Genomic DNA, 11,502 nt, shown 5'->3' with positions numbered 1-11,502 from the left:
AGCAAAACAAGTTAACAGCTGACATGAAGAAGATGCCGGTTTGCTCTTCAGCAGAATTAATCCACAGCAGCTCAACTATAGGAATAGTTCAGGATAAACTAAACCAGTCCACCCATAAGCTTTATCAAAAAGGAAAGTTTTAAGCTTTGCTGGTTCCACTGCAGAGGAACCTGAAGAGAATCTCCCATTCTACTTTTAGCGATTCAATAAATTAGAAATGTATTGAAATTGAATGTTATTTGAGTCACTCAGTTCATCGAGTGCAGCATGTCATGTAGGTTCATTCCACACAGGCCGATTTTTGTTGCCTTTATTTTTTGTTAATTACAACAACTTTCTGATTATAGATCAATGAAAACATTTAAGTTTCAAATATTTTATCAGATCAATAAAATCATTGCAGTATAGTTATGTGCACTTAATAAAAAAAAGGTTGATTACATGTTTAAAGTATGTAAAGTAAAGTAGGTTCTTTTCAAAAGGTATTTTTATACATTGGGAGGCATAACATATTGAATATGACTCAATATATTTGGTCGTCTTTGTTCCCTGTTTTGATAAACTGTCAGACACCAGAGAAACATGTAAGTTATTCCCAGAACATTGTTAAGCGTTCACATGTATGCTTTGCTTGGTTATGACCCAAACACAGCATCGTTTCTTGGTTCATAATTATGGATTCTTTAAAAATGTTGCAATAGTTTTAATAGAACCTCTCAGTCATGCTAATAACTTAGCATAAAGCTTAGATCTTTGGGTTAAATAAACCTATTGCCATGTTTGATGAGATCCATCAGCATCCTTTACTGCATCAGACAGACGGTCAGGAAATAAAGCACTTCTCAAGATAGACAAAGGAAGTGGAGTGCTGATTACATTGGATGCGTTTCTAGATGGTGATGCTGTTTTCTACGCGGCTGGGCAGAAGGACCAGGTACTGGAGGTCCAGTCCTGTGTTCTGATCCAGGATCTGGTCCTCAATCTCCTTCAGCTTCATCCGAAACTTTTCAATCGCTTCCAGGGCCGGAGCCTCGGTGAAGTGTTGCTGTGTGTACTGGCCCAAAGGAATCTGGGCGAAAAAACAAACAGCAAGCAGTTAAAAAGAAGCGCTTTCGATTCACTGAATACCGAATAAAACAGTAAAGACTATTATGACAACGTGACGTTAACCAAGAAATCATGATCTGACATGAATTTGTTATATTACTGATTAGACTTTAGCTTTAATGACATAAAGCTACATATTTTTTAAAGTTTAATCAGTGATACTTTTAATTTCTCAGACAGTCAATATTTACATTTTTGTAGTGATTTAAAATGCTCTTAAGTCCTCGTTTTTTCCAACTGACTGTACGATGAGTAAAATCACAGACTCACTGCGTCTGGCTGTGCTCGTCCCAGATGCCAGGTGATCGCCATCTGCACACAGGACTGGCCCACATCAGGAAGCGAGGCCATGATCATTTCCATGTTAACAGCGTCTTTATCTGACGGTGGGGGGAGCCTCATGGTGCATGGGGTGTTGGGAACCCAGGCACACCAGTCAAACTGAAAACAACAGAACACTGGCTGTAGTGGAGGCTCTGGACAGAACAGCGCCTCCTTCAGGTTCAATCCATCAGCAAGACATTTTGAAGCTGTAATTTAGTCGGTTTGGTCGTTTCAGAGCTTTTTGAGTGATTTCCTTGTTGGTACCTGTCCATTGTTAGTTGCGGCATGTTGAGCTGTGCTCGTGAAGATGACCACAGCCAGTAGAGTGGACAGTTCCTCTTTGCTGCAGAGTTTATTTGACAGGCCTGAAAAAAAAATTAACACAACAAAGAGGACAAAAAGTAATTTCTGTAACATCTCATCTAGTCTTCACCTCTCCAATGACATATTCAGAAACACCTCTCTCGTGAAATCATGTCGTGAGCTTTGGGACTGTCAGAGTGTTTTCACACCTGATGTGTCTGGCAGACTGTCAGTAAACACTCTTAGGTCTCAGGACATGAATGAATGAATGCATGAATGAATGAATGAATGAATTAATTAATGAATGAATGAATGAATGAATGAATGAATGAATGAATGGTTGTTTTCTGTGTTTCTGTATTGCCTTGTCTCACTCAGTGGCAGCTGGAGTTAGGCATTAATCTCCCTGCAACCTAAACATACACTAGCATGTATGTATGGATATGGATGTATGGAGCACATGGTACCAAGACAAGGTACCAAGACAAGCAGATATTTTCAGAGTAAAGTCAGAATGGCTGGTTGGATGTATGTCAGTAGAAGTGCAACAACTTGGGGAAGCAAACATTAGAGCCTTGGTCTGATTTCTTCTGCCTAAGAACAGGCAGACCTGTTGACTTGATAACCCAGACATCCCTCTTTCTCTTGCTTCCTGACACTTTCACAGACATGAACTGGCCAAGCCAAAAGAGTAAAGGTTTGATCATTGGACACTCGTTTGCATGTTTCTAAAACATAAATAAACACAACTATTTCCATAAAGAATCGCTAAGAAAGACTTACCAAAGTTGGGAAGTTCAGTGAAGCCTTCCTCTGTTATGTCTTTGATCCAGGCTTGCAGCTCCGGGTCCTTCTCCACATCCTGGTCTGTGTGGTAGTACAGACTCACCATATCTGAGACGAAACTAAGCAGAGACCTGCAGTCATTTATTATGCACCTATACGAAAATAAAGACCTGTTCAGAGATCTGTTCTGTATGAGTCTCCAGGTGGAGAATAGGAGGCTTTGACAACATAGTGAGTTGACACTGTAAAAATTATGTACAAAGGTTCCACATCATTCTACAGAATGGAGAGATCCTATACCACAAACTGGACTAGTTTGAGGTATATAGTAAGACTGGTTCTTACATTTCCCTATAAAGAAAGACTAAAGATGAGAAGTCAGATGTACAAAGATAAAGGTACCTATGAATGGCTTCCCACAGCATCAGGGAATTTTCTCTGTAGAAATAGTTGGGGACCTGAAACACTCCTCTGTCAGTGAAGTCAAAGTGAGGCTGAAGGGAACGATATGTCAACACCTTGTATTCCCTCTGGGAAAGAATCAGGAGGCCGTCACCGCCTGTAGACACAACCTGTCCACAAACAGGACGACAGTCACCATCATCCTCAGACTGCAACCGATGCTACAGAGGGAGAACTCACACATTTTTATTTTCACATAATATCAATAAAAAGGGCAACACTTTATTTGAAAGGCTGTGCATCAGACAGAACACCTGTCATGAAGATGATTTAGTGTTCATGAATGTTTACAACTATTGCCAAAGTGTCATTTGGTAAATAATTACACTTTTAATGTTAAGTTGATACTTTTAATGGACGTTTAATGCAACTTTTAGTGAAACTTTGCATTGAAAGCGTCATTATTTACCAAGTGAGACTTCATGACCAAAGTCATATGTATTCATGAAGACTCCATCATCTTCATCAGAGATATTATGTCATGTTTATGCCATGTCGGTCTTATGCACACCCCTTCAAATGAAGTGTTGCCATTAAAAGATTGTTGCTCTCGGTGCCGTTGAGATTTCTAGAGAAATTTGCACTTCATCAAATAATGCAGTGGCATACTCGTTTGAAAATGCCGTTGGGAGAGATGAGCTGAGTTCGGCCCCTGCAGTTGATCTCCAGTACGTAGCGCAGATGAGGAGCCAGGAGCTGCAAAAGTGAGAAGCACGAGGAGTAACATGAACGAGTGTTATCGTAAAAATACTAACCATTATCAAATCAAACAAGGCAGGCAGGTTTCTATCACCTCATTGCTCCAACAACTAAACTCTTCATCCTTCCTAAATATACACATGATCTGCATGATTGGACACATTTTTGGAACAATATACTTTATGTAAGCAGCATATAGGTCCAAACCTTAATTTGTGTGATTTACTAAAACCTGTCAACACATATGAAACTGCCCAGACTGTGACGGACGCCACAAGCAATAATCACCTTGTATATGGGGTGCACCGCAGGCAGCTGTCGAAAGGTTGCGACGCAGAACACCTCTACCACCAGGTGAGTCCGGAGAAGGTGAGACAAAAGCTCGAAAACCTGGAACTCTGAGTGACGCACCCACATCTTGGCCAGCAGCCAGGCCAGAGGAGGGTCTCTGGGCAGGAATATGGGCGTGTCCAGGTTTGGAGTCTGATCCAGCTGGAGACAAAGCAAAGGAGAGTGAAGACATTAGGGACAAAAACATGAGGTTTTACCACCAACCATCAGTTTTGTTAGCTTTGGTTTGTTATAATCTGGTCATAAACGTTATCGTAATTTTTTGTATAACTTATCCAAACGCAACGTATATGTAAATATTTGTAAAGAAATTCCAATAAATTTTGAGGTCTGATCTCTTGAGTATATTAGAGTTAATTTACTCCAGGAATCAGAATTCAGAGGCTAAACTAAGATCTTATTCTAAACATAATTTGCATAGTGAAAAGTCTTCCTCTAAAGTTCTCTAAATGAATCATTTTATAATTAATTCCTCAGAATTCTCCACCTTCACGGTGATGGAAAGTCGACTGACTTTAAAATATATGTGAAATTGTCTGATTTGATACTGGTAAAATATTTGAAATCGGGAGAGATGAATAATTTTGCTGTGCCATGTTTTTTTGAATAATTGACATATTTTAGACATAAAATTCAATACATTTATTTAATCGCATAAGTTGATGGACATTTTTCACGTGTAATTTTTTTCCTCCCAAGGATCATATTGACAACTTCTCAAATAACCTTTTATCAGTTGAATACTTTCTCAGTGTTTGTAGTTAAACCATTCAGCATTTTTGAAGTAAAACCAGTTCAAATGTAATACTTGAATTGCAATAGGAATGAGTCCTTCATCTGGATGCTGGTACAGGAGGCAGAGCGGAGCAGCTATGAACTGAGGTTTGCCCTTGATTGTGTTTGCAGGGATCCCGTCCATGATGGCGTAGTCCATCAGGAATATGTTTCCTGCCTGGAGAAATTAAACACAGGAGCAAAGAAAAAGAGGACCTGTAACTTTAAAGAATATTCCTTTTGAATGGACCAAAAAAAAGTGTATCTGATAAATAAGTGCATCTTCAGTGAAAACAGATGCATCTGTGCATCTGTGGCACAGAAGCACAGATTTTTTTCTTCCACCTTGAGTTCTTTGTCCAGGTTGGTGTTTGCTGGCATTGAGCTCTGGACCATATCTGATGTGACGGGGAAGTTTCCTGGCAGAACCGAACACTTCTTGATCATCCTTGGGTTGTTGCCATTCAAACACTGGTAGCCGAAGAGCCAGTCCTCCTTCCAGTGATCCATGCAGTACTCTTAAATCACAACATCCAGGTTTGCATGACTAAATACATTTTTAAATATCAAAACAGTAACTCAACTTGATCCGATCTGCTTCATTGTTCTTATTAAAAAAGCAGCAAACATTGGTTTAGGATACTGTCTATGAGCTACAATGGTGATGTTTGTGATGTAACATGTGTGCTAGAATATTACATAAAATTTTGCACAAAATCTAATTTGTAAGTTCATGTGAATTGAATCTTTTTATTTCACTTCCTGCTCTGCTTGGAAAAATAATTCCAGCAAGAGGTACATCAACTAAAAAATACATCACTTTAAAATGAACTTAAACAAAAAACAATGTCATTTCAAATTGACCACCCCTGCCACTCTTCTGCCTCTCTCTTCTGCCAATCTGAGATTAGGCTGTGAGGGTTATGTCCAACTAGGAAACTCAGATACCTCTCTGCCCAGTGATATTCTCCATTAGACATGTACTTACAGTCCAGACATAATATGCACACTCTCTGGAAGGCATGGAGGTCTGTGCCCAGGTCTTTTTCCACTTGGAAGTACCCAGAAAATTTTGACTAGGATGCCTTCTAATCAGAGGCATGATTAATCTAAATGCACAGAAGCAGCTGATCTCCGGATCGTTTTTAAGAGTGAGGGAAAAATGGAGCGAGAGATCCGCAGGTGGATATGTGCAGCGTCTGCAGTGAAAGGAGTAGTTTACCTGTCAATCTGCATTCCTACCCTCATCTACGGTCGAAAGAACAAGATCACAGATATAAGAGGGATGGATGATGGATGGATGGTCAACTAAAGTTAAAATGAGTTGAATTATGTTTTGTCGAAACAGCAGTTATGATTGAACTGTAGGTGGAAAATAAAAAATTTCTGCATTACAATTTGGATATTTTTTTTTCCTTTCGTCTGCGAGGTTGACATATTGCTTTTTCTTTAGAATCCCTCATGAAGAATTAGTTGACACTTCTGACTAGAAACCATCCTCAAAATCATTTCTTGAGAATGAAACCTAAAAATGCTTTAACAGATGCTTATACATGATATACGTTTGCTTACCAGCTATTGGGCTCCTCAGTTTCCAGAAGATGCGTTTGAAGTCATCCAGGTCACTCCATGATTTCCCAAAAATGATGGCCAGCTTCTTCAGGGACAGCTCAAGCAAGCTAAGAAAGAAGACCCATTTTCACATTTATTGTCGCTTACAGTATGAAGGATGACCTTGATGTGCTGGGGAGGGAAGGACTGAAAGGGTTTGGTTAGTGATAGAAATAATCTCCAAAGTAATATCCTTTAGGTTTGGGAAAATGTTTGCATTTATTAAAATGAAATGATGAGAAGTCGATACAAAGTCTTGCCGACTTTGTATCATATTTCTATGCCTATACAAATAGAAATACAAATTTCTATTTGTATTTTTCTTCATACAAATAGAAATATTTGTAATATTTGTATAAATATTTCTATTTATTCATTTATTTCTATTTGTATAAATAGGAATACAAATAGAAATTTGTATTTCTACTCATAGAAATACAAATCTGTGTGTGTTTTTGCGTGTGTGTGTCACTCACGCATATTGCAGTGAATGTTCAAAATCACTTCTCTTCTCGTTGTCAAAGCGAACATCTTGGGGTAAGTCAGTTTCTGTTTTGGCATCAACACATCTAGGAATCCCCGTGGCCCACGTTACCCACCTGACAAACACAGACAAACTTTAAATCACAGTGGTGGGATGACAAATAATTCCTCATTGTTTTATTGTATTTGTGGGACCTGAAGGTATTTTGTCTCTCTTGCAACTCCACCCTCCTGTGTTGCAGCAACTTTGCTGAGGAGTCATCCACCAGGATCTTTGCTGTAAATGCAGAAAGTAAAATAAGACATGTTCTGTTGTTTGGCCAGATTAACATATGGATTTGGCAGCATGTGTGAATAAAACTGTTGTTCTTTGCCGTCTTTTTCTTTTTACCCAGAATCAAAGCATGTACCTTCCAAAACGGTTGAACATTTATCTCTTAGAGTGAACTGCATGTAAGCAAGTGGAGCAGTATTAGACGCAGACCTGTGTGTCACCATGGTTCGCCTGCAGAGCTTTGGCCATCAACACATGAAACCTAAAGACTCTTCAGACCCATAATGCCTGTGACATGTAAATTCAGTTTGGCTATTCTTGTTCCTGAGAGGTAAATGATCTAAATGAGAAAACAACAAATCATCCCTCACCGTCAGAGAGTATCGTCTGAACCTTCTCTGAATGTGTGACTGATTCATTTGAAAATGAAAAGACCCTGATGATGGTGGCTACACTGACCAATACATGCTGGCCTAATCAGAGTGACACTATGTGAAGAAACTCAAACATGTCAAGTCAGCATGCAAGTACCATTCACTTTCAATTCTTTAGATGTTCGTCAACTTAACTCAGTTGAAGTTGAATCTTGGTAGTTTAATGCAAACGCCTGAAGTTCCTCCTACCTGTTCCTTCTCTTATTTCCACGCTGGCATTTCCTATCAGCCAGCGGTAACATGGGAATGTCAAAAGTCGTTTTTCTCCAGGAAGTTCCACTGTGACATATCGACAGAACCAGTTGTCTTCAACAAAATACTTTTCTTTCTCCAGTCGAACCAGTAAGAGGGACCCTAAAGGCTCCTTGCTGGTCACCCTGTACTGGTCCACCTGATGATGAATGGAAGGAAAAGGGAAACAGACATGTAACATGTAACATGTCTGGGTTCAGTTGGGAACATTTTAACATCACTTTAGAAGGTCTTGTGCAGGCATTCATGTGTGCATTCTCATGATAATGCTGATTATTATTATCATGATCATTAACATAATCATGATCGTTATGATTATCTTAATTTGAGACGTTTTTGTATGATTGTAGAAAAATGTTTTTCGACCAAAGCAACATTTTTCACTCATGCAGCCAATGCATGAATAAAAAATGTAACTGCAGCAATAGTTTGTGCTTATAGGAGTCTCTGCAGATATAACCCAGCCTCTTAAAGAAATGGAAAGATGCAGTGTTTTCATCATGGAACAAATTGCCACCATTAAATTTCACACACTCACTGCTCCTCGACAGAAATCAAGTCCAGGGTTGTCCAGCAGGGTGCGCTCACTTTCTCCTTTCTCCCCTATCAGCGTCATGTAGATGTAGTTGTTGGTGCCTGAGTACTCTGATGTCCCAGTTGCCACGGTGACCGCGTAGACCTCCATCTGAAGACGTACAGACAGAAAACAAACTAATGATGTTCGGAAAGACAAAAGAAGAAACGTGTCACTTTTTGTTCTGTTGGTGGCTGGCTGCCAGCTTCTACTGATTTTCTGGTTTCTGTGATTTGTAGTTTATTTCAAAATGCTTTTAGATGGAAAAATATGTTATGTGTCACAAATAAAGTGACTGCAATAAAACTGGTGTAATCAGAGAAATTCTCAAGCTAGAGTTATCCAAATGTAAACAAACAAACAAAGGAAACCCAGCTTGGGGCATCTGGAGAATTATTTTTCTGTTATTGGGGAGAAACAGCGTCTCAAATAACGCGTCTAAAATACTTCAGAGTTGGAAAAGCGTGTTCAGTCTCCAGATAAGGACATTCCACTCAGGTTTGTCCAAACTGTTTACAAATAGCTCTTTCTCCCTGACCGTGGTTTTAACCGGTTCTGCTGTTGACGGCTCCTCTGCAGATTCACCTCCAGGTGCAGATCCTGTTCTGTTCTTCCCTATGTTTTGTACCCCGGCTGTCCATTCCTCGCAAGCAGACTGCGTTCGTTTATCATTTAATTCGCCGCGTGAGTGAAGGCTACAAACTCCAACCAACACACCTCAACCACCGAAATGGAGGGGCGGATGTGGCGTCAGACCTGCTCAATGGGAAGGACGAGTGTCTCCAGGAGCAATGAAACAACAGCCAGCCAACAAAGAAGCAAGAAACTGTCAGAGTTTTGCATCAGGACTACATGACATTAGTTTGGAGTGATGTGGAAATTCTTTGTTTGAGTTTTTTCTTTTCATAAACGTTCATGTGTGGATATTGGCGTCCGTCTTTCACTGCTTTAACCACATCCAAAAAGGTTGAATGTTCACGTAAACCGAGTGCTATGAGATTCATTTGTACATGGAGTAAACTAAACAGCTGATCTAAATTTTTTATTATGTTTGAGCCACAGTAAATTTCAATAAGACAAAACAGAACATTCGAGTTTATTTGAGTCCATCCAAACCACAATCTAGAAGTTCTATTCAAGGATTTTTATTTTGTTTCACAGTAGACTGACAGGAAAGCAGGTGGCGAGAGGGGGGAGGCCTGCTGCGAAGGTCAACAGGTCGGCTGCGTGGAGAACTGAGGCCTCCGTATGTCAGTCGCGTGCTCTGCCGCCTGTCTCGCCGTTCCTACTTTCCTTCCCATATTCACGCTCACAACAGTGAGAAACCAGAACGCAGAGATGCAGAACCAGGACAGCTAGAACCGGATCAGCTAGAACCGGATCAGACGTTGTCAAGTCTCACTAGAGACTTGATTTGACAACGTCTCTAGTGAGATGTAACAATTTTTACATTTGATACAGGTGGATACACTTTGTTACAGTACAAAATGATAACACATTTTGTACTGTGTTATATATGATAACACACACAGTTATCATATATATGTGGGTCACTTCTTCACTACACATTTGATGACAAAACATAAATTGAGAATGTTTGTCATATCGTCACAGGAGTAAAAATCCATCACTGCTGAGACTTCATAGACATCATACACCACTCCTATTCCTCAGTTAAACTACAGACTTGTTCTTATTTTTGCCAAAAGGCAACAATAAGATTTTTTTTTTAAACTGCAGACATTAGTGAAAAAATAAACCAAAAAAAAAAACATTTCAGATTGGTCATTTTCTTTTAATAATTATTGAAATCATTTCAGTAAAAAGCACTGAAACACACAGAGCTGTTCCTGCTTCATCAACAACCAACGTGAGCCAAACCCTGCAGTTGGGAAAGCTCTACTTGCAACAGGATTGTCAGAATTTCATGGTTTTATAAGTGGAACATGCTGAACTCATTGAGAAACTAAATATATTGCTCCAGGAAACTTTTCCACCCAACATGTGAAAACAAAACAGCGCCATGCTTTAAAATAGTGCTTCAGTGAGGTGGATGCTTATCTGAATGATTTGAATATCACGTCTAAGCAAATGATCTAAGCCACATATTTGCAAAGATGCAGATAAAGTGAGAGATGCATTGCGTGATACGGAAGGTGATACTGTTTTTTGTTTTATTTTTTTCCAGGCGTCATGACCGCTAATGAGATCAGCTGTCACAGTTTTGTCTTCTCACCACTTACGATTTTACAACACATACAGTTTCCAAGTCTTTAATATAACAATATTTTGGAATAAATACATGCACACACACAAATAAATTCAAGTGAGTATATGAGTAAAATATAAAGAAACATGCTAATTCTTTGCTTTAACAAATAAATTGAAATTGGTGCCCTTTTAACATTCGTCTTTGTAATACCTGAATATTGGCACTGACAATATTGTGAGGTACAAGGCCTCACTGATATTTTATATTTCTGTTTTACGAACAAATGTAGTGTTTCCTGCTTTAAGGACTCAGGGAAAGCTCTTCTCCGGTCAGCTCCAAACTCTAGAATCAAGACATTTTTGGCCAAAACTTTTCCTGTTTGACTTCTCTCTGATTGTCACCTATAATCAGCAGCAGTAGTCAATAAAGGTTTAGGACAGCTGTGAGAGCCATCATGTACAGCCAAGTCTTTACAGTAAGAGTCTGAGATCAGACTCTTACTGTTGATCTCAGAAGGAGAAAAAAAACACCCCCACTAAAACATCAACCTGTCATCAAATCAAACTGACCTTGTTTTCCAGCAGATTTCCTGTGAACCAGTTGGTCGCCTGACTACTTACTGGTTTTGTCCTCTCAGCTCGGAGCTCTGTTCCGTCTCTCTTCCTCCTCCTGAATAGTTCCAGTAGGAATGCACAACTGGCTATAGCAACTGAGTAACTGTGCAGCTCTCTGTCACTCCTACTATTCCACTGTGACAGAACAAATAAGCCCTTTGTGGGAGCTCACCTCACTCTACCTCAGACATACACACACACACACACACACACACACACACACACACACACACACACACACA

At 39.6% G+C, this 11,502-nt stretch overlaps 1 protein-coding gene across 2 annotated transcripts; it reads right to left on the bottom strand.

Moving 5' to 3' along the window:
- Nucleotides 1-360: 360 nt before the first annotated feature.
- Nucleotides 361-11,411, bottom strand: alox12 (arachidonate 12-lipoxygenase). 2 transcript variants are annotated; one of them, XM_055058734.1, is made up of 15 exons: nt 11,216-11,411; nt 8,399-8,545; nt 7,798-7,999; nt 7,096-7,177; nt 6,894-7,016; nt 6,379-6,485; nt 5,152-5,324; nt 4,841-4,984; nt 3,970-4,173; nt 3,592-3,678; nt 2,923-3,092; nt 2,518-2,639; nt 1,696-1,796; nt 1,378-1,548; nt 361-1,069 (listed from the first exon to the last, which is right to left on the bottom strand). In XM_055058734.1, exons 2-15 carry the CDS (start codon nt 8,543-8,545, stop codon nt 890-892), a joined length of 2,013 nt encoding a protein of 670 aa, XP_054914709.1. In that variant the 5' UTR covers nt 11,216-11,411; the 3' UTR covers nt 361-889. The 2 variants fall into 2 exon arrangements, with proteins under 2 accessions (XP_054914709.1, XP_054914710.1); XM_055058735.1 differs by having other exon boundaries at nt 11,267-11,411.
- Nucleotides 11,412-11,502: the final 91 nt, after the last annotated feature.

This window comes from Poeciliopsis prolifica, unplaced genomic scaffold (genome assembly GCF_027474105.1).
Source record: "Poeciliopsis prolifica strain line A6 unplaced genomic scaffold, Auburn_PproV2 SCAFFOLD051, whole genome shotgun sequence".
NCBI classification, from domain to species: Eukaryota; Metazoa; Chordata; class Actinopteri; order Cyprinodontiformes; family Poeciliidae; genus Poeciliopsis; species Poeciliopsis prolifica.
The sequence above is the reverse complement of the archived record's forward strand: the minus strand, read 5'-3'. Positions and strand labels throughout refer to the sequence as shown.

Bases quoted from the DNA above. Each gene is read 5' to 3' on its own strand.
- alox12 (XM_055058734.1), bottom strand. From the start codon at position 8,545: ATGGAGGTCTACGCGGTCACCGTGGCAACTGGGACATCAGAGTACTCA. The intron at 4,174-4,840 runs GTATTACATTTG...CTTTGTCTCCAG, and splicing joins TCATTCCTATTGCAATTCAA to CTGGATCAGACTCCAAACCT. The intron at 2,640-2,922 runs GTACCTTTATCT...GTCTCTGCTTAG, and splicing joins CTGTGGGAAGCCATTCATAG to TTTCGTCTCAGATATGGTGA.